Source organism: Corvus hawaiiensis, chromosome 16 (assembly GCF_020740725.1).
Source record: "Corvus hawaiiensis isolate bCorHaw1 chromosome 16, bCorHaw1.pri.cur, whole genome shotgun sequence".
NCBI lineage: Eukaryota > Metazoa > Chordata > Aves > Passeriformes > Corvidae > Corvus > Corvus hawaiiensis.
The window spans coordinates 5563434-5586093 of NC_063228.1; the positions used below are offsets into that span (position 1 = coordinate 5563434).

At 45.8% G+C, this 22660-nt stretch overlaps 1 protein-coding gene across 5 annotated transcripts in view; it reads left to right on the forward strand.

Moving 5' to 3' along the window:
* Positions 1-21778, forward strand: part of SDK1 (sidekick cell adhesion molecule 1) — a 388047-nt gene extending 366269 nt beyond the window's left edge. For all 5 annotated transcript variants that reach the window (XM_048320697.1, XM_048320702.1, XM_048320699.1 and 2 more), the window contains 5 exons: positions 3567-3731; positions 6466-6603; positions 8538-8658; positions 8869-8998; positions 15512-21778. In XM_048320697.1, the coding sequence (XP_048176654.1) occupies positions 3567-3731; positions 6466-6603; positions 8538-8658; positions 8869-8998; positions 15512-15787 (830 nt within the window). In that variant the 3' untranslated portion in view covers positions 15788-21778. The remainder of the gene's footprint in view (positions 1-3566; positions 3732-6465; positions 6604-8537; positions 8659-8868; positions 8999-15511) is intronic.
* Positions 21779-22660: the final 882 nt, after the last annotated feature.

Consider the following 22660-nt stretch of genomic DNA (forward strand, 5'->3'; position numbering starts at 1 on the left):
CGCCAGGCTGGCCCACAGGGCCACGGTTGGCAGAGCAGCTCCTCTCCAACATGGGCTGAACACGGCGTTAGGGCAGAGGTGGTTTCACCTTCCCCCATCACGGAGATCCTCTCCCCGTGCCTGAACCTTAAGCTCAGATGGGACAGAGGCGTCAAGGCTGGGAGGTGAAGAGCAAATCTCCCATCAGCAGGACTAAGGATGGGGCAGGGCTGAGAAAACCTGGACAGAAACAAGGAGCAAACAAAAATTTCTCTTTTTTGAGGAGCACTCACTTTTCCATCACACGTTTAAGAGGCTGAGTGCCCAGCAAAAGGCAGTGGGGAATGAAAACAGGGATGGATGTTACTGAAAAAAAGCAGCAAGGGCAGCCTCCCTCAGGATGTCCCTCTGAGCCCTGCACCTGTTGGGTGCTGCAAACTTTGCTCCTCCCAGTGGTTTCTAAGAGTTAACACCCAGCCGATGTCCCAGCCACAGCATGTGCATCTTTCGTTCCTAAACTGAGTGGAAAATGCTGTGTATGGTACACTAACGATTTTCTACTGAACTTAAAGGCCAATTTTTGCTATCACAGGTGATCTTCTAATGAATTCTCTTTCAGCTGAACTTCTAACATTTAGAGCACACCTGGTTTTGAGGAGGGGGGGGAGAGGTGCAGTGAAGGAATTCACAAGTGTGTGTTCAATACTTAATCTCAAAGTTCACCACTGGAATAAAGGGATTTTTTTTAGTTTGGATATCTCTGACTGTGATCGTTGTCTACAGTGAGGGGTCTGGATTTTCCAGATGGATATAAGATAAATTAGTAGAGGCTCTGTAATTAAAAATCGTGTTGGCCAGGGCTTGGGAAGCCACAGGCTATCCTGTGCATGGGGGTCAGCAGTAAGGAAGATGTAGGACATCCCTCTTCCCAGGCTGTCTTCTTCTCACCACTGTAGCTGCATCAGCAGCTCTCTGGGACCCCAGGGACAAGGAGCTGGGTCCCATTTTAGAATCATTAAGGTTGGAAAAAGATCATCAAGTCCATTAACTCAGCACTGACAGTCCTACCCCAGGGAAAAAAGCAAAGTTTTGACAAAGATTCTTTCAGTGAATGAAAGGGAGATGGGCCAGTGACTACGTGGCCACCATCCAGCATCTCTGAGTCCCTGTGAGACAGAAATACGTCTGAAGAAACACCCTACAGCATCCTTTGCTGCCCCACACCATCACCACCACAGCCAAGGGGACAGAGAGGAGGAAATGCAATGTTGACCTCCCAGGGGTGGTTTTCCCACCTTACTGCAAGCTTCACAGAGCAGTTAAATTTACACTTCTTGGTCTGTTGGGTTTTCTGCACTGTGCACCCTGATAGGTTTGAGAAAATGAGTGAGAAAGTGTGTCTGAACAGTTGTGTTTGCTGTAATGAGTGCTGAACATTCACTTTTATTGTTGCTTTTTCTTTCCCTGTTTAAGTGGCTTTCAATGCAAACAAATTGCTTTTCAGACAATTCACAATGGGCTCAAATTCTCTTATTGCTGTTTACAAATGTGTTTATGAAAGCTTAGGCAATTCTAGCAAATATGGCAATATTTTATAGTCGTGAGATGCATCTTCTGAGTATCAGTGGCTGCAACAATCCAACTTTGAAAATGGATCCCTCACTCTACCCTCTTCAGAGAAACTAAATCCCAAACTCCCTCTTTATTACATTGTAACTTTATGTGGTAGAAATAATCTCGGCTTCTATTGCCCTGTAAAAGGGAAGTCAATATTTTATCTCTTGTTTTATAGCCATTGTAATACCCAGCTAATACATAACAATGGTACATTATGATAACTTCATTATAGCCTGATCATGCTGGTGAATAATGTATTGGTCCGAATTTTAAGCATGGCAGGAAAATTACCTATTTTTATTGTTCTTTGGTGTTTCTCAAATGCAGCTGGAACAATAACATTCCAGCCTGCTTTTTGCATCCGCTGAGACTGCCAATCCTCCCGACCAGAAAAGCTGTAGTTTGGGGGCTGTTTCTCATTGTATGTGTCACCAGACGTGCAGCACCGTGCAAATCACTGAGCCAATATTTATTGGTGCCAAAGCTAAAACATTCACATGGAAATGCACCTGCAGTGTTAATCAGTCCATCTTTGCTGCTATTCCCCATGGCACAGGAGTAGGCTGAGGGCCAGATCTTGCTCTGCTACACCAGCTCAGTTCTGGAATCGCTGCGGTGACTCCAATTAGGTTACACTCAGGTAAAGGCAAAGCAAATGCGAACAGCTTCCTGCCTCACACTGCAGCAGAACAAGTCACTGAGGGTAACACTGCTGGCTCCTGCTCTATTGCTACCTTGATAACACCTCGAGCTACAGAAGTCCTGCTGCTGCTCGAGTCTCGCAGTGCACAGGACTGTCTTTCAAAGCAGGCAGCTCCCACGCTGAAGTCGTGTCTGTGGAGAGGTTATTCATTGCTGTGGGACATGCAGGGAGAAGCAGATATTACTGGAAGAGCTTTGATAGCTAGAAGTGAAAGCCCAGTGGGATGCTTGTGAGGTCAGGTCTGTGAGAGCTACGCTGGGTAGGTGAGCTGAGGGTTTGGCCCCACGCGTAGACAGAGACTCCGTTTTCTCAGTGAAAGTACTGGGCACCAGTTGTTACTGGGAAGCAAACTGGTCAGATTAATGCTTGATTCCTGCCCTCAAAAAGTTTGAGTGGTATTTTTAATTGTAGTTGGTTTTGTTCCTACTGGTACCAATGTCCATCTCTTTGAAAGTTCATTCCACTGCAGTTAAGTGAATGTAAGGTTACAGGTGTAGATCAGGGATGGGAATGGTGCCTGGTCAGGATGTCCATCAGGATCAATGTCAGTATGGCTGTTGAGAGCCAAGATTACCCTACTGAAACACTCCCATCAGAATGGCATTGTGTTTCTAACTTTAACAGCTTTATAAAAATAAACAAAACTCATTTCTATTTAAAACTGCAGAGCACAGAGTGCAGCACCAGCTCTGTGCCATGCAAAGGACACAACTCTATTGCTGTTATGGAGCAAACAGCACTCCAGTGACACCAGTCCCCTGGCACAGTGACACCAGTCCCCTGGCACCAGTTCACAAAGGACCACACAGTGCTTCCCAAAATTTATGTTAGTCCACACCTCACTTGAGTGCTTCAACAGCAAAGCAAATTTTGCAATGTAAAAAGCAGGCAAAACCTTTGTGATTAGGACACATTAATAATTTACTTCGGGTTTACCTGATCTGTAAATGCCAGAAGTGCTGATGGGTGACCTTACCCAGTCAGGAAGGAGTGGCAGCTGCTCCAGCCAGCTCAGGTCACTGTGGGTGCTGCTGCTGGTTTTAGAGACCTCTTCCATCTGGGCTATGATAAGAGCCCATCCATAAATGCATTCACAGATGGGGCCTGCAGGGCATTCTGACATCTATGTGTGTCAGGGGGCAGCCTCCAGGTGAGTGTGTCCCTGCCTGTGCCTCCAGCACACAATTAATGACAACCTCTCTCACTGAGCAGGTGGAAGTGCCAGGCCACACAGTTGATGCCATTTCTCTCCTTGCTACTTTCCTAGATGAAGGACTCTGGGATATGTTCGTGAAGGACATCCCTCGCAGCGCCACCTCCTACACAGTGGGCCTGGACAAACTCAGACAAGGCGTCACCTATGAATTTCGGGTGGTGGCTGTCAACGAATTTGGCCATGGAGAACCAAGTGTTCCTTCTGTGGCAGTATCAGGTAAGCATGGATTTTGTTTTTTAAATGTCTTTTTCAATGGAATTTCCCGAGGCTGAGGAAGAAGAGGGGAAAAAGAAACAAACCAGAGTCTCTAGTTGCAACAAATAATCAAGGGCAGCTTGCTTTCACTTGTTTTAGGGTAAAACTGAAGTAATACAGTAGTGAATAAAGGTTTGTAATTATAGTATGTTTGATTCTCAAGAGGAAAAATGTGCATATGACATTTTTAAGCTTGACAAAGAACCTACTTGGTGTGTTTATGTGTCAGATGTCTTGTCCTAAGACTAATTTACAAAGTCTGTAATTTGCTTTTTCTCAGTTAATAGTCTGTTGTTTTGTTTGCTCTGATTTCTTTTTTTTTCTTTTAACTCTGGGCTCTCTGATAAACATTTTCTGTGTTAATTTGTATTTAGCTCTCACAAATACCGAAGTGTAGTTTCACAACATTATTCCTGATAATCCTCTTCACTGGCAGTCCTGGTCCACTGTGATACCTCCAGTTCCCTCCACCAGAACAGTTCGTTGGTGATGCTCTGGGTCTCTTCCCACTCTCCCTGCTCTCTTCTGCTTATTCCCAGTAAACAGGGCTATGACCTAATCATGCTTCCCAAATCCCTATGAGCAGCCCAGCCCTCTGGTTTTCTGAAGGGGCTTGAATACCTTGAAAAGCAAATTCCCCTCAGCTTGCCAGGGCTGGGCAGCTGGAGTCCCTTGGCCTGTGGTGAGGTGAGGTGAGAGACCTTGCCCTTGGGAAGGCTTTGCTGGGTCTCCTCTTCCCCCCACTCTGCTCCACGTTGCTTTTGAGCCATAGGTTTCATCCTTGCTGTGCCAGCAAAGACAAGGATAATAAAAGAACCTGATAAAGCGGCTCTGTGATTGAAAATTCTGGAGAGTCCTGAGAACCTGGCAGTGCTCCAGTATCTGGAGTGGCTTTTATCTCTTTGCTGCTCCAGTGAAAGGCAGGAACACCATTCAACAACTCCCCAGCAGGCAGGAGTAGCAAGTGCTGCTCTCGCCATCGCGGCTGCCGCGCTCGTCCTGACACAATTAACCACTTACCCCGTGAGAGCTCCCATGGATTTCACTGTGAGTGCTACCCTTGCTTTTCTTCTTCAGGACAAGGGCATGGACAACCCACTTCAAACACCAAGAGTCAGTGTTTTTCCTATCTGTGGTTTCACAGAGGCTGTAACACAGTGTAAAGGACCAGCAGTCATGTCAGTCTTTCCTCTGCTGGAAGACGTTATTCCTCTGAAGCAGGGCATGCATCTCCTTGTGATGCTTTCTATAAATAAACTGCTTGTTTGTAAGTTCTCCACTTGAACAGAACTATTTAATTCACCTCCTTTTGATGCTTCAGTGTTCCTCTCAAATTGCTGCATGAAAGTAAGAGGCTTCCATTGAGATTCAGTCATAAAAGTATAAAGCATTTTAGGCTGGCCACTTCAGCTGGCACAGGGAGGTATAAATTGCTCTGAATCTGCTCAGCCCAGCATGGCTTGTGCAGTTTGCCTTTAGGATTTTATTGGCCTGGACTGGCCTCCTAGCAAAGAAAGAGCGTGGCTGCTTTCCCCTGCTGCAGAGTACCCAGTGAACTGGAACAAATTTGAGCTCGTATTGTCAGGCTTACAACAGAATTTTATTCAGATCCAGGCTCAGGACACTCAGAGAAAGAGGGAAAGAGGGTTTGGTGATAGTGAGGGGTTGAGTTGGTCTCCTGGCATCACCCATTCCTGCCAGGTGGTGTTCCACCTTATGGACTACAGGGAAATTATATCAACTGCTTGTGCTCAGCAGCTGCACTTTTTCCCAAAGCTGAGAGAGCTCAAGGGAGGACAAAGAGAATATCACTGCAAGAAAACAACAATACTTATTACTTTAAGCCACGACTGACAAGGTAACTCCAGAAAGGGGAAGTTAGTGTCATTTTGTGTTTCCACTTGAGGTCAAATGGGGTGAAATGCCCTGAGATTGCACAAAACCCAGGCAATTGAATTGATACCCCTGTGCTGCACATCAGGCTTGGCTCAGCAGATGGAGAAGTGATACAGAGTAGCAGTGAATGTTGGAAGTCGGAGTTAGTGGAGGTGCTGAAAGACATTAAACCAAGTGTACTTTGTTCCCTGGCACTCGCTGTATTTTTCGAAGAGCCACTGAAGAACATTTTGGCAAGGCAAGCCCCCCAAAAAATGGAATAATCATGGGTCATGGCAAGTGTATTAGTGGTTCCCTTGACCCAGGGAGTGCTAAGTTTGTCATGCTCGAGAAATGTAGGTGTGCAGAGCTGTGGGAAGAAACCTGCCTCTCTTCTCTTGGTGATAACTTCTTCTTAGCTAAGCGCCTCTGGAGCTGCTCCAGGGGTGTGAAAGGTGCTTGTAGAGATGGAACTGGTTGCCCAGAGAAGCTGTGGCTGCCCCATCCCTGGAAGTGTCCAAGGCCAGCTTGATCAGGGCTTGGAGCAACCTGGGACAGTGGAAGATGTCCCTGCCCATGGCAGGGGGTTGGAACTGGATGAGCTTTAAGTCCCTTCCAACCCAAACCATCCTGGGATTCTGTGCTGGAACTGTGATATGCTCCTGTTCTCTGCCATCTTAGAAGGGTCAGCAAGCCCCTCAAGAGTCTGAACCCCCCTCTCTCCTGAGCACCGTTGGTGAGTCATTGTTCACTGTGGGGAACAAGAGAAAAATTTAAAGGGACATAAAGAGGAAATGTTATTTGTTTTCTGCTCTTTCAGCACAAACAGAAACCCCTTTCTACGAGGAGTGGTGGTTTCTGCTGGTGATGGCTCTCTCGAGCCTCATCCTTATCCTGCTGGTGGTGTTTGCATTGGTCCTGCATGGCCAGAGCAAGAAGTACAAGAACTGCAACGGAGGTAAGGCACCGTCTCTGTGCTGTGCAAAACTCTCAAGAGCTGTGGAAATCAGAAATATCTTTCCTTTGAACCCCTGATTTCCTCAGCAGGGACTGTCTTTAGAGCTATTTTGTTTGGCAGAAGACTTGGAACTTTTTGCTGTCTGGTTTGGTAGAAATGGCTTTTGTCTGTAGCCACACTGGATCAGGATTTGGACACTGACCAGCCATGGGCTCGGACAGGACAGCATCTGGAATTCCCAGGGACTGCAGTAAAAGCCAAGGAGTCTGGGTCAAACACTTGGCAGATAAAGAATAAGGAATTAGCCAAGACTTTGTCTGACTTTGTCATAATTCCCTGATAGATGGGGAGAAGAAGAAAGATTCTGCTTCTCCATGGCTGTACCAATGTGGACATTCTAAATCTCTGTGCGTGAGGACTGTATCACAATTCCTTTATATTGAGTGCCCTGCATTTCACATTCCTTCCCTAAGCCAAGCTGCAGTTGCTGGGCTGGGGGCCAAGCAGCCAGGAGGTGTCTTGGTTATCTGGACCTGTTAGACTTCAACACATAGTGAGCATCAAGCTTTGAATTTTCCTTTAGTTATGATTTGTACCAGCCTCCTTTCTTGAAAGGAAACAGGAGCTACCCGCTCTGTAACCAGGAATGTTAAATAGTCCCCTTTCAAAAAGCCTCGTTCTTGAGCTCTGAATATTTTTTTTACCTTTTCTTCTCCCTACATGATGAAGTCCTGGGAGGGTTGTTCACATGTGTATTTCTCTGATAGCCTCCTCCACCTGCAGCAAGAAATTGCTCTGATGCCAGGAGGTGCCAGAAAAGGCACATTAATGAGCAGGATCAGGTGGACGGGTCTTTGCACTACCCGTTCTTAGGGATTAATGTAATGAAGTCTTCCAGGCAGTATTTAGTAATTCAGTCCCAAAGTGAAGATCTTCTCTTTCTTTGCAATTCACTTCTAACAAGTGTTAGAAAATCAGATTTCAGTCCCACGAGATAGAAGATGTATGAATACCGTGGCATTTTACCAAGTTAATACTATTACATATTTGTATGCACAGCTCGTAGGAGAGCTCTCATGTTCTTAGTTTTACTGTGTTTGGGGGACAGACATGAAAAGGCAGGTCTGACCTGCACTGTCAGATATCCATGTTCACAGAGTCTTAATGCAGCACTGAGATTGAAGCAGAGGACAAAGCACCTGTCTGCTGCAAAGTGGCTGCCAGCCCTTCTCCCTGGGACACGAGCTCAGCTCACGCCTTTGGGATGACAAAGGATGAGCAGGGGAGAGAACAGGCTCCTGCTAGATTTGATCACAACAAATAATATACTGGGCTGTATTTTCCTTCTTCTTCTTCCCATCCCGTCCTTGTTCCTCCCTTGCACTGAGCTGTGATTTCTCCATTCCTGATCCTCATTTCAGTTGTGGCACCTTTTTCCCATTTTCTATCCCTTGCCTTTCCTCTTGCTTTTTTTCCTGCTTTTTTTTTCTCTCTCCTTTTCCTCTTTTTTTCTACCTTTTCTAGTTTTACTTTCTCTTGCTTTACTCCAGACAGCATGGAATGGGATTCACAGCACCTGATTTAGGACATCTTCAGTGGCCACCTAAATTAGTTATCTGGTTTCTATTTATAGTCAAAAACCAGGAATCAGCACTTTTGGAGCACAGTTTATCTGTGCTATTTTAGATACTGACCTCTGAATGAAATCCGTGCATCCATCCATGACTCCTTTCCCCTCTTTTGACTTCCTTTGCCCCTTCACATTCCTGATACGCTCCTTGCATTCACTCTGCTCTCACTTCCCAGTAAGAAAGGTAAAGAGAATTTCAAATAACAATGTCATAAAACAGAAAGAAGGACAAGTTAGCTCCTGCAGTTCTATTTGGGGGAAAAGTGCTTCTGTTTAAGGTCAGCCTTTCATTTCCTGGCTCTAGGTAAAACCATCTCCAATGTGGAAGAGTCAGTCACCCTGGATAATGGAGGCTTCACTGCTCTGGAGCTCAACAGCAGACACCTGAACATCAAGAGCACCTTCTCAAAGAAAAATGGAACCAGGTAAAAAGCTGGGAATTGCTGTGCTTTTGGAATGGCTTTTTTCCTAGCTTCAAGCAGTGTTAAATAGGCAAAAGGAAGAGACTGAAGAATCTAGGGAGGACTTTAATGCCCAAGTCTCTGCTTCAAGCTGTGATTCTGGCTTCTAAGCATGATTTCATTAATTCCAGGGAAATTACAACATCCCAAACATGCACCCTTTGCATTTCCTAGGTCTCCTCCTCGCCCAAGCCCAGGGGGGCTGCACTACTCTGATGAGGATATCTGCAACAAGTACAATGGGGCTGTGCTGACCGAGGGCTTGGGCCTCAATGAGAAGCCCCTGGAAGTGTCAGAGTCAGAGGTAAGGATTTCCCTCTGCCTCACGTTCCACAGACACTGCAGATTTTCATTTCCGTGCTGAATCCTGGCAAGTCTTTGGCGTCCCAGTCCCATACCTGCATCATGCTGTGTGGTCACTGTTTGTCTGTCTTGGGGATTTTGTTTGCATCACACCTTAAAATTAAAATATCAAAGGAAAGAATGACAAGCAGGACTCAGCCAGGGCAGATTCCAGGCCTGGCCTTGGCAGATATTCAGTTTTCCAGAGTCAGTAGAAAGATAAGTGTAACCAGTCAGACAGTGTGTGCTGACCTCTCTGGAAGGGGCTGCACACCCCGTTCTGCCTGTGGGCTGCAAACTTGGACCGCTTTTGGGAAAATACATACGTGCTGCAAAATAACCAGCTACTGTCTGGGGGAGGTTAAAGGTGAGATGTGCTTTGGATGCTGCACTGACTGGAGTGTGGGGTGTGGTTTGCAGTTTCAGAGCTACAGCAAACGCCACGATTCAGAAGAGTGGTCTGAGTGGTGACAGCCACTGCCTTGGTTACAGAGGGAGTGGGTGGGGAGTGAGTAACTTGCCAGGGAGCACATGGCCATGGCTGTGAGGGCCCAGCATTCAGCTCTGTGAACACACCAGCCTTGCCTTTAGGCTGCTCCCCACGGAAGGTGGGTGTATGCCAGCCTGATCCATTTGGCAGGGCTCCATCTTGTGTCTCACATTCCCTGTATGAAGGAAGAAAGCGCTTGTTGTCTGTGAAAGTCTAGCAGTGGCCAGGGGTGAATAGACAGACTTCAAAGGAGATCCAGAAAGGTAAATCTGTCTCTAAAATCAGATGCTGTCAGCTGAGATCCTGACGAATCAGAACTGACAGTGCAAGAAGCGAGCAGTGGGCCAAACCACGCCAAACCTGACCCTTTCAGCAAGAATAAATCACAAGCAGCAAGTAGTGAAAGAAGATGACAGTTTTCATCTGTAGCTTTTCTGCACCTGCAGCTACAGCTGCTTTTCCTGGCTACCTAGCTCTCACCTCCTGCTAATTACCACCGACAGCCTGCTGCTTTGTGCTGCCCTGTGGCCGACCCGTCATGCAGGCAGCTTTCCTTGGTGCAGCTCAAGCTGCTGTCTCTGCAATGCTCCAGCATTACCCTCCAGATTAAACCCACAGTGCTTTGGTCATGTCACTGTAACAGCCCAGCATTAAACCTGTCATTAAAACAGTTTGCTGAGCATGATCGTGAATTTAGCACTGGCACCTTTTGACATTAATTTCAATGTCCCGTGTGGTATTTCCTGGTAATGTGCAAAAGTCTCCTTGCAGGGTGTCATTATTGCCTCCTATATGCACTGTTTGTACAGCAGAGAAGGAAGTGATTTTGGAGGGCTTTTTCTCAGGCTATTGATATTGTTTATTTACTGTGTATTGCTGTCGAGCCTGAAGGTCTCAGTTGAGATTCTGGTGTTTTTGTGAATGTGGGTGTGCATGTGAATATGTGCACAAAATATGCCTCCTGTTTTTCCTTGGGGCTTGGATATGCAGCCCGTCTGTATAATGTCTTTGATGCTTGTTTTGGGTTTTTTTGTGGTGGGGAGTGCTTTCAGTCATGAAATGTTAATATGCTCCCAGTAGAGGTAGCAGCAGGAGATGCTGCCTTTTGATCAGCCTGAAAATGCTGTTTATGTTGGCAGGTGCAGACAGGAGGTGAGGGTGGATTGGGGCAGAGGTGGGTATAGATGATTGACCACTCTCTTTTCAAGTGTTCCTGTACCTATTAGCTCTTCCTGTTTGTCTTTTATTTTCTTTTTGTTTCTGTTCTCAGATGAGATCTTAGTAGACAGGCTGTGTTTTCTGAGAGTTCCAGATTTTCCGTCTGTCTTAGCAGGCAGAAATGTTTGGCATTATATGAAGAGTTAAAGATATCTTTTCATGGAAGAGTTCTACCCAGGTTTGGTCCTCTGCAGCAGAGGGTCCTGATGCTGTTTTCCTCTAATACATCTGTGTGTGGATCTCAAATTCCACTTAATGTGATGCACATCAGGGCAGGCAGGGCCAAAAGCTGTGCCTTTGCCTTCAATCCACTTGTCACCGTGTTAATGCTGAGTCTTACGCCTGTTGCCTGAGGTGTCAAGATTTTACATGGAAAAGAAGGAAGCTCACTGGCTTCAAGTCTCCTGGGGTTTACTGAACATGAAGAACTCTTGGGCTGACTGACTGCACTTAAAACACAGCTGCCTGGGAGCGTTCCTCCCAGCTCCCTCGTGGAGAGGGGAGCCACAGAGAAACAAAGAGGAAATCAAGTAGGACTCTTAATATTCATAAATCAAGTAGTGAACTTACTCCATGTCATGAAAGCCAAGTACTGTTGATGAGGTTAAAGAAGTTTAATTGGCAGGTACGGAGCAGGAGACTGCTATGAGTGTAAATTCTAAATGATTAATAATAATAGTAGGCTTTTAGTTAATGAGTCAAGTGGACAAGGCTCTGGACAGATAATCTGAAAAAATTTGGTGTTCACCATGTAGAGAAATTTGATGATGTATCTGCAGTGTCATCCAGCTAAGGAAGAGCAGCAGGGAGGAGAGGCAGGGCTGGTGCATGTTTGTGTGTTCTCTCCTTGCGGTCTCTCAAAAACTCCTTCCAGGCGAAAATACTCTCACAGGTTGCACACGTTATCAGTCAGTGCTGGATGCTCTGGTCTTCCCGCTGCTCTCTGCAGTCTGACTGGCTTTGGCTTTCTCAGCTCTGTAATTAATTTCCACTTAACACTTCACAGAGATAGGGTTCAACTTGTTTCCAGTAAAGCTCTCCAGTGATTTTGACAAGTTGGGCACTATGTGGAAACCAGCTGCAGGTGACACATAAAGTAAGAGTGGGTCCCCATGTCCAGGGAAATATTTTGCACACTGGGTTACTTTGTTTCTTTTATAGCACATTCATTTTGGGCCAACAAAAAAAAAAATCCTGCTGCCTTCAACATTTTTAGAAGTAATCTTACAAAGTTGTTTCTTTTGTAGTCACTTAAAGAAAAGATAACTGGAACTATTATCAGATATATTATCAAATTTCCCACTGACTAAGCCAGCCAGCTCTGGTGGCTGAGCTTCCTCTGAGCAGCACTTGTGCATTTTGTGCTATCAAAAATATACCTAAATAGCCTCTCATTTTCTGTATTTGTTGTTTCGTAGGCATCCATGCACCTTTGGTTGACAGTCTGTAATGTCACCACACACCCAATCACGCTCCAGCCTATGGAGGTTTCCAAGGTAACACAGCCGCAGTCGCAGGGAAAGGAGAAAACTGAAAACAAAGCAAAAAGCCCTGCAGCATTTCTATTTACTCAATAGTTTAAAAACCACTAAAGAGTAATCCTCTAGTATAAGCTGTCTGTATTGTCATGCTAAACAGGTTTATCTTACTTCTCCTTGATTTTCATCGGGGCTGTGGAATGCCAGTTTAGAGAATTCCTTGCTGATTAAGGGTGGTTATTGGAGTCTTGCTGAGAGCAGACCTTAGGAGATACTTCAGAAACATGGACAAAATAGTCAGGTCCTGCCTGTTCTGAAAGAAACACAGAAAAAACATGTTGTATCAACACTAACAAGCAGGTTATCCTTTCCTGCACCAGTCCTAATGATGGTGGAAGGTTGAAGTTACTGCAGCTATATATGTTTCATGACAGTTCCTTCTGAAAGACACTGGCCTTATTTACACCAAATTAGTGTTCCTTTTCGGTTGGTATAATGGACTAATTAGAGGACAAATTATCAGCAAGTGGTATTGTTTTACCTTTCCTCTTTCAGTTCACGGCAAGTCTGAGTGTCACCGTATTTCAAACGGCAGAAGCTCATCTTAAAGTGTTCCTGGGATTTTTCCTCTTAATTATGTTGACTTCTGGCAATCTTGAAAGAACTTGGCTTAGGAACAGAAATTTTTGTGAGTGTTTTTTTGCTGGTGATGGACAGAGCTTAAGTGGCTGCATCAGTACTATTACACTTATAAAGTCATGTCGCATTCTTCTGGATACAGCTTCTTTGCATTTCTCCTTAGGGCTTCCAGCCTTTCAGTTGGCTTTATGATCCTCTCTGTCTGTGGGGACATCAGGAAGACTCATAAAGAGCCACTAGAAGTTTGTGGGGCTTTTTTTCCCCTCATGCTTATGCCACCTCAGCTCTGCTGTGATTCCTCTTCTGCAGGGCTCTGTTTCCTTGGGAGGTGGCTGAGTGTGTCCGAGTCAGTAAAAGTGATGGTGGATTGGGGAGGGCAGTGCCTCATGCCTTTGATGGAGAGAGCACATCCATGGTAGCTGGAGGAGTTCACAGCTCTAGGTGCTGCTTCTGGTGAGTGATCCATAACCTGGATGCTCAGGATGCAGAGACTTTTCTTCCACATCATCCCTCAGCTTCCCAGGCATTTACCTTAAAATTACACTATGGACATGCAGCATAATGTTTGGAGACTGATACAGAGTGCAGTAACTTGTTTTCTGCTGAGTACAGAGGGAACCAGAGTCTGGGGATCTTTTGGTGAAGTTGGCTGTGTCTGCAGCCAAGGACCAGCCTCGTTGAGCTCCTGCTGCCGGGCCCTGCCATGCTGCCACATCTGCAGCCATCCATGGCAGTTCTGTTGGAGCCCCTTGCAAAAACAGACAGGGCAGCGCTGGCAGGATGTTCCTGGCAGCAGTGCCAAGACTCTGGAGCTGCTCTCTGCACCCACTGGCTGTGAAGTGGTCCAAATCTGGGGGTATTCCAGGAAAGCTGCAAAAACCACCTGTTCAGGAAGGTCTTTGGAGGGATTCGGGTGTTGGCTTCTCAAGCCTGGCAGCTGGTGCAAAGGAGTGTTTTTCTAGGAGATAGGCTTGCTGTGTTCCTTCTGGAATAATTATTAATGCTGGTAGGGCTTTGTTGTATTAGTAATTACTTGTCAAGGCACCTGAAGCTTTTCATTCTTAAAAATCAAACAGTGCATAATTCCTAAAGAGCCAAAACCTGGGTAATAGTGGAAGTTTTGCAAAGCTGTAAAGAGCTGCTTTGCTCACTTTTGGAAAGCCCTGGGAAAAATTTCTCAGCTCCGTCCATCACCCTCTGTGCTGGAAAATGGGCACGGAATAGTATTGAAGCAGCTACCTAAGCAAAGAAGTGGGATGATGGATGCTGTGCCCTTTTCAAATGATGGTTCACAAGGCATTTGAGGATTGTTCTTCAGAGACCATTAAAAAGGAGCTTTAGAGGAGGAGAGACAAGTTTTGTGGCAGGCAGGATCAAGAAGGATGTGTGTTTGCTGGGTGGTGTCATAGATCAGAACCACACCAACCTTTTGAAACTAATTGCAGAAACGAACAGTGACAAGCTGCACTTACCTGTCTCGTGTGTCGTAGGCAGCTCCTACTTTGATATTTAATTGCCTTTAGAATTGGCTGTGCAGATTGTTGAGGGGGGGACGGAAAGGAGTAAAGGCTTTTGCATGGTCTAACCAGAGATTTTGAGGGAAGGCATGAGATCTGGAAATGCCTGGGTAAATGCATGCTGGATGGGATGGGGCTGTTACTGGTGGGAACGTTAGTGGGAACAGAAGGAAAATGTGCACTGAGATTCCATGGCCGAGGCTTTGCTGTGGTCTCTGCGCTCGGCAGAGATGTACAAGCCCTCTGTGATTCCTCCAGCTGCATCCCAGCAGCAGCACTTCAGAGGAGGGGCAGATGCACGGAGCTTATCTGGTTACATCTCAATAGAGCTCCCGCTCGATATTGATGGGAGCTTTGAAGCTATCCAGCCACCGTGCATAAATGTTTCAGGGGTAGGATCCTCTCTGAGCACAGAGCTGAGTCTGACTCATCCCAAGAAAGCAGCCCCTCCTGCCTGACAGCTCTTCTTTCCCAGATTTCACATTCTCTTTCTTCTGTCGCCGCTGGTTGTGTACCTTGTAGCACCAGTAATCAGCTGGAACATGCAGATGGAGTTATTTGCCTGTAAAAAAAGTCTGATTTTACTGAACTCCCTCCCAGTTATATAATTAATTTTCAATACTTAATAGGGCTTGCAAGCCACACCCAGTGTCCTGTGCAAGTGGCCTGGGCTGGCCATCCCAAACATCAGCCTGTCTAACCAGAGTGCTTGTGTGGAAGACATTCCTGCTGTCCTTGCATCGGAAGAGAGATACTCAGTTGTAATTGCAATATTTCTGATTGTGATTGAAAGCCGTTGGTTTCGCTGTGACATCTCTACACTTCCCTGCATCTTGTGCCCAAGCAGGAGCTCCTGGCTGCCCCTGCACCGTTCTGCAGGGAACTAGAAGGGATTTCTGTCACTTATCATCAGGGGACTCTCTAGCAGCAAAGTCTGGCTAAAGCAGAGCACAGTGCTTATCCACAGCCCTGCTTGTAGCACACTTGGACTGCCATCCCTCTCACCTTAACATTACAGCTTTAGTCAGCTGGTGATGCTAAACTTGCCTCTCATTTCTTTGGAGCAGCACAGGCAAAAAAAATCATCGATGCTAATGACCGATTATTTAATTGTATTTTTCCTGCTGCCCCAGGTCACTGACTCAGATTACGAGGACGAGTTGCCCAAGCACTCCTTTGTGAACCATTACATGAGCGACCCCACCTACTACAACTCGTGGAAGCGGCAGCAGAAAGGGGTGAAGCAGCACCCGGCGTCCTACAGATACGAGGAGTGCACGGCCAGCGAGACAGAACCCTATTTCCAGACTGTCATCACGACACAGAGCTCAGGAGGGGTGTACACCCCAACGGGACAGCCCGCGCCCGGCTCCCGGACTCCAGTGACAGGATTCTCCTCCTTTGTCTGAGGCGGGGCTGGGGACACGGCGGGACAGCCGCAGTGACCGCGTGTGCGTGGCCGGGGCGCTGAACTGTGGGGGACCTCTCGATCAGGGTAGAAACGGATGGGAACACACCTGAGGCTGGGTTGGTGTTTTGGTTTGGTTGTTTTTTTGTTTTTTTTTTTCTTTATGAAGACAATCAACTCTATAAAAACACGGAGCTGAACTAGCTGAACCTTTGTTTAAGAAAAAAAAAAGAAAAAAAAGGAATTCTGAACAGTGATGATTTTAACCACTTGTGAATAGTAGGGGTTTTTTAACCGCTTTTTGTAACACTGCTTCAGGAAGCAGCTCCCATGCCCCTCTCCTTCCCTCTTTCTTTCTCTCCCCTCCTCCTGTCCCACCGCTCCCAAACAAGCAGGTGAATTCCCTAGATGCAACGAGTGACTTTGTGATGTGAAGAGAAAACATAAAACCTCCCAGGCTCCTTTTTCTGCCTTTTCCTCTACTCTTTATTTTTTTTCTTTTTTTTCTTTTTAATTTTTCTCTGTCATCAAGGTCAAGTAGAAAAACAGATAAGGGACACATTTTTAGGTGAAAAGCAGACACCTCCTCTCTCCTCACCACTCCACACATTAGGAGCACTGGCTGATCCACGTAGGTTCAGATGTGTCACTGTGTCTGCTCTAAACTCACTGCTGGTGTATTTACATGGGATTACTGACCTGCTTTTCTTTCTTCTTCAAATGGGACCTGCTGCATTCTTTAAATATTCCAACTCCAGGGCCTTTGGAAGAGGAGATGGCTCAAAAGAGTGCTGTAGGCAGTGGTGGGTGAAGCAAGTGGGAAGAATTCAGATGTCAGGTCAGTTTATTTCTGGTGTGGCTCTAATGCTTCTTGTGGACTGCGTGTACTGTTTGAATCAGTCATTTTTTAAAAGTCAAAGGACACAACCCAGAAAGCCAGAGGAATTTTTCAATTAAAATTGTAGTGACAACCTAGAGAGTTTGCTAATTGATGAGGGTTTTGATCATCAGAGTTACCATGCCCTGCCAACAGAAGTTGAGCATCCTTTCTCACCCAGACTCTGCAGTTCTGCTTACTGGTCTGTAAAAAAGTACACAGTGGCAGGGTTTGTTTGATTTTATTTTTTTACTACAAAAACACACCACACAGACTGGGTGAGTTTTGGTGTCCACAGGTGCCTTTTATTGATTCTTCAGCTTCATATCTGGGAGAAGCAAAAAAGTGTCTCCAAATAAAGCTAACCAGGTTTTTCAGGCATTGGGATTGTGAATTACCTTGTGCACGTTTACAGCCTGCTTTGTGCACTTGAAACTACAGCCTTTGGAAGGAAAAGAGGAGGTTTTTAGGTTATTTTCCATCCTTTTGTACAGCTCACTTTTTGTTTTCTTCTTTTCTATCCTTTTTCTGAGTCTGTCATGTTTAGCAGCCAGTTGTTTACTCACAAGGAAGTTGTCAGGCGTTGAAAGAATCCAAGTCCAGCCCTTGGACGCAGCAACAGTCCTGGGTCACCAGGCTTTTTATCATGAGTTTAAAAGGTGATTTTGGAAGTAGGAGAGTCCTTGCCACGCCAGGATCTGGCATTTCCTTCCAGGTGGATAAGCCAGGAAAATTGGTGCTTGCTAATGTCCTGTCAAGGCTCATGTGGGCATTGTTACTATAGAAAACTGTCCCTGTCCTCTCAAGGGATGTGGGACATCTGCGGCAGGGGGAGGTGGTGTCTTCAGAGCAGGTTGTTGAAACCAGCCTGCCCAAGGGGCCTCGCTAGGAGTGTCCTGGTGGCACCTCACCAAAAGAGCTGAGGTCCAAGGGCCAGCTCAGCCTTGCTGCCACCTTTCAGTGCCTCTTGGACAGGGCAGACGATCTCAGAACTGCTTTTACTCTTGGGCACTGCCTCTGAGCGCTGCTGCTCTTGGTGCATGCAGACTCTACATAGCTTTGGCACTGGATTGCTGTTCCTCTCCAAAGGTTCCAGGAAGAAAAAGTTCAAAACCAAAAACTCCAGTGGGTGTGTTTAAGGGCTTTTGAGTTTGGGATAATGATCTGCAGCTCATTAGATGGCAAGGGACACACAAAGACACGGCTGAGCCAGAATGCTGTGAGTCATCCCCCTCTCTGCACCTGGGTAGGATGTGTGTGGGATGGAGAAGGGGCTCCAAAGAGGATGACTTGGAGTGTGCTGTGAAGAGGAATGCAAAGCAAACAAAAAACCCACTGCCTTCTGTGCACTTTGACTGTTCTCTTAAGCCATATGGACTTTGCTTTAATTACTGAACTGCCAAAATTGATTTTCAGTATGAGTTTTTTGTTTCTAAGACAAAATTATCTGCGTGACTTTCTGATTTGTTTTCCTTTTCCTTTGTCATTTCCTGCATCAGATTACATATTTTAAACACATTGTTTTTATACATTTGACATAGCAATGCAATTGCTCTTGGAATTTTAATGGCACTTATCCAAGAGGTGTAAGAGGTAATGCTGCAGGAGGAGCCCTTCAAGGACCACTTAGGACTTTAGGGATGTAAATTAGTAGGAAGTAGACAGAACACTGAAAACTCTGCTCCAAAGGAAAGCATAGTGTGAGTAACTCCGTATCTCCTGAATATTGCCAGATCTCGATTGGTGTAAGGTGCAGTTACTCCCTGGGGCTGATCTGATACCACACTGAGCAAAAACAACCCCAAGAAAACCATGGGGAATAAAGAAAATGGACTTCGTGGCCACTGGCTCCACTGAAGAACAACATGGGGAGCAGCACGATCTATACAAAGCAAGGAGAGACTGTTCCTTTTTTCTCAGAACCAGCTGCAACTAAAAAGCCTGAGCTTGCTGAGGACCTGCTGAGTTGGCTGTGTGGCTCTTTTCTTCTGACTGCTGCCAAAATAACAGGTTAGGTGTGATTCCTTTAGGACCTGTTGATCCCAACAAAGGTATTTCTGTTCCATTCTCATCCACACCGTTGTCACTCTTGGTTGTGTTGTGTTCAGGAGTTGGCTTTTCTGACACGTGGGTTTATTTTCAATGGGCAGTTGCAGAGTGAGGAGTTACAGTGCCCTGCTCAGCCCTCAGCTGAGCACAAGATGTGTTTTCTGCTGTGCAGGATTCTGTGTAGCTCCATGTGTGATGCCTCCACCTTCTTGCTAACACACTCAACTTGTAAAATATGGTTAATATGTAGGTTTTATTTACATCACGTATCAGGGAAATTGTTTTATCTGGAAGGAAGTACTCCATCAGTTAGGAAGAAAGCTCCATTTCATTGCTGCAATCTTTGGGAATTGCAGCCTTGAAATACAACTTTTAAACATTACTTGTCATGTTATAGTAACTTCACCCATTGAGAAGTTCCATTTCCATCTTCCTGTTTAGAATAGTCTTGAAAAATGAAGGCTTATGTTTAAAACGCCTTCTTAGGATATTTTATTTTTATTTATTTATTTCCCTTCCCCTGTTTCTCAGGTCTCTTGGTGACTGTTACTGAAAAATAAAAGCAGCATCATGAAGTGACCAAGGGAGAAATTTCAGGGAATGGTTTAATAGGAGCTTGTTTTTCATGCAATAGCCATAACAATATCCAGTCTCCTGCAGGTAAAAGTGCCCAAGTCTTCACCCGCTGCCAGGGCTGAGGTGACACCAGCCACCACTGTCAGCGATGCTCCCAGCACCAAACCTCAGGTTGTCTCTGTCATAAATCACGTGAAAAAGTGCACACACAAAAGGAGCTGTGCTGTTCCAACCCACTGCGAGTGGAGCATTTTATACCCCCAAAATCCATGTCATGTGGTGTGTCCCCACCATGGCCCACACCCTTGGGTGGAATATTTTCTATTCCCGCCTTTTAATGCTCTGATGTTTGGGCAGGGCCAGTGCTGTGCAGGTACAAATGGCAGTGGTGACAAGGGACAGGAGGGGGCACTCCCTTGCTTTCATCAGCGACAGTCTCTTACTCCCTACCCTGGGAGTCACTCATGAGGAATGCCTTAATGGGGAGAGGTGAAAGCACAAAGGGTTTCATCAGCATTTACTAAAGGAATCACACTTCGGCCAGCGATCCTACTTTTGGGAGCAGTTGGCATGACTGGAGATAAGAAAGAAAAACACACATAAAAGAAACTAATCTATTACCCAAAAGGATTTTTCCCCCCTCTTCATTTTGAGTGTTAAAGCCAGTGATGTTTTGCAGATGGGCCAAGATCTCATTTTTCCTCCTTATACCAAGGTCTCTGCCAGAAGCTGCTGTAGCAATTTTTTAGACTAAATATCTTGACATCGGGATGCATTTATTATCCTTGCCATTGCTTCCCTCAAGAAATCCATTGGGTCATCCAAAGATTATCAAATCTGCTTTCCAAAAGGGGAGGAGAAGAGGTATCTTTATACATACAGAGCACTGGTGTCTTCTTCCACTCACTGCTTTCAGATAAACAGGGCAACTTGTTGAAGAAAAATCCTTTTAGGAAAGGAATTTATCGGAAACTTTAAAAGAAAGCAAACCACCACATAAGAAAGATAACCTCTGGCAGAGGCATTAGAAATCTTGAAGTCTAGAAGCCTGTGATGTGTAAGACTGACCATGATGCCAAGACCTCCTGTTCTTACTGATCTCCTGTTTCTGTAGCTGCCAGAAGGGCACACGCAGTGAGGGGTGATGTTTGGAGAGGAAGAACCACAGAGCTGCTGGGACATGGGCAGGTTTTACTGCAGACAGCTTGGGGTTCCTGCTAGTTCAGTCACATTCCTTAGCTAGTTTTTATAGGTTGTTGCCAGCACGTGTGGAATCCACACATTATCAAGGTGTTCCTAGATGCTACGAGGTTACCGGAGGTGGGGAAAGGTTTGTTGGTGTGGTGTTCAGACAAAGCCACACATGTGGTGACGTGGTTGTACAAAACCCATTGAAACCTCCTTAGGGAAAGCCAGCCTTGAATTAGGAGCACGTTCACCCCAAGACTGAACATGATGGGCCTGAAATGGCTCCACCTGACAAGTCATAGAATCCCAGAATGGTTTGGGTTGGAAGAGAACTTAAAGATCACCTTGTTTGAACCCCCCTGCTACAGGCAGGGACACATTCCACTAGACCAGGTTGCTGCAAGCCCCACCCAGCCTGGCCTTGACCACTTTCAGTCTCTTCTGTTCTTTGTATTTCTGTGCTACTTTTGTCCTCCCCCAGCCTCCCAGACAAAGGAAGCTGCCTTGCACTTTGTGCAGGTGTAGAGCTTGCTGCGCCCGAAAGCAGAGAGCCACAATGGATAAGCACACACATGACACCTGGGACAGGTGAGATATGTTTGAACAAGGAGTGAAGTACCTTTAGCACTTGAGATTCAGGCTCTGACTCAGAATTTTATCTTCTCAAAGCTGCCACTTGCCCACTTTAAATGGCCTTGGGGCCTCAAGACTTGACAGGAAATTCATTATTTCAATGCTGTTTGATCACTGTGCACTTTCTTGGGGCTTGAATCACTGGATACAGAGACAGGAGTGGGGTTACAGAGCTTTATATCAAGGTGTTTTCCCATTTATGTCCAACTCTCTAGATTTGGGAATTTCTGTTGCCACAGAATGGTGGTGTTCTGCAGGTGGGAAGTGCCACCAGGGCTCCCCCTTGGATGTCATTACGCCCCTGGGCCGTGCTGGGGCCTGTCACAGTACAGTGGGAGCTCTCAGGTAGCAGAAAGGTGCAAGAACCCCATATTCTGGTGAGTTTGTAGCTGGTCACTTTGCCTCTCTTGGGCTGGAGTCTGTCCTCTGATTTGGTATCTGCTGTCAGCTTAGGGGTAGGACCACCTCGCACAGCTGTGTCTGAGTTACCCTTCAGTGTACTCTGGTTATCAGATCATTGCTTTTAATTCAGTGTCTCCTTGGAGATTTGCCCTGGATTTTTGTTCCACACCTCTTGTTAGCCTCACCTTCACCACTCCACTATTTTATACGAGAAAGTTACTTCTTCTTTTGCAAACTTGCTTCTGATTAAAAGAACCCTTTTTGAAATACCTGTGTCCTTGGTACATTTGTTCTGTGGAAGGGAAAAAGAGTATTTTTCCAGACTCGTCTGTTGCAGAAGTTTCTGGGTGCCTTGCCAGTGTGCTCACGAGTTAATAGCTCAGGACAGTGAGAATGTAACACGGACTGAAATTCCTCACTGTTTGCTCTGGACTGTAAAATCTTACAACCCCTGCTGCTTCTCAGTGAAGCTGACACTCTCAAAGAGTTTCCACACAAAATTTGATCAGTCTTAAATATTTTATTATTTTGCAGCAGTAAACTTCCTCAGATCCTTAGTACGGGGGAGTCAAAACCCACTCAGAAACAAAAACCCATGGGGCCAACATTTTTATGCCTTTGTCCCTTCCCCAGTAGTGTTGTAGCAGCCATTAATCAGTTCCCACAAATGTGCAGATGTTGGGGAGGCAGAACCAGATCCCAGCTGGGGAAAATCAGGGCAGCTCTGTTACCCCAGGGGGGTTGGTTGTGCTTTTCACCCACTGAGCACCTGGTCTAGAGAAGTACACTAAACACAGTCAGGTCAGCTACAGCTCTGGTGGGAGAAATGAGGGCAAGAAATCAATGTTTTCCAAGTGGGAGAAGGGAAGAAAAAAAAATAGTCAAACGATGAAGGAAAGAACTCATATTCTCCTGCTCCTGAAAAGGGTATTATAAATAATGCAGTGTTGTATAAATACAGGCAGCCCTTTGCAGCTGGGAGCTTGTAATAACCCAGAGGTATCACTGTACCCATTTTGAAGATGAAAATCCTCCCGCCACAGCATTTCGTGAACGAGACATTATCTTGCAAAATTGCCATAAGGTGCAGAAGTGCTTTTTTGAGCCCATTTGGCTCCAAAGTGTACCATCCTCCAGCTTCCAGCCCTT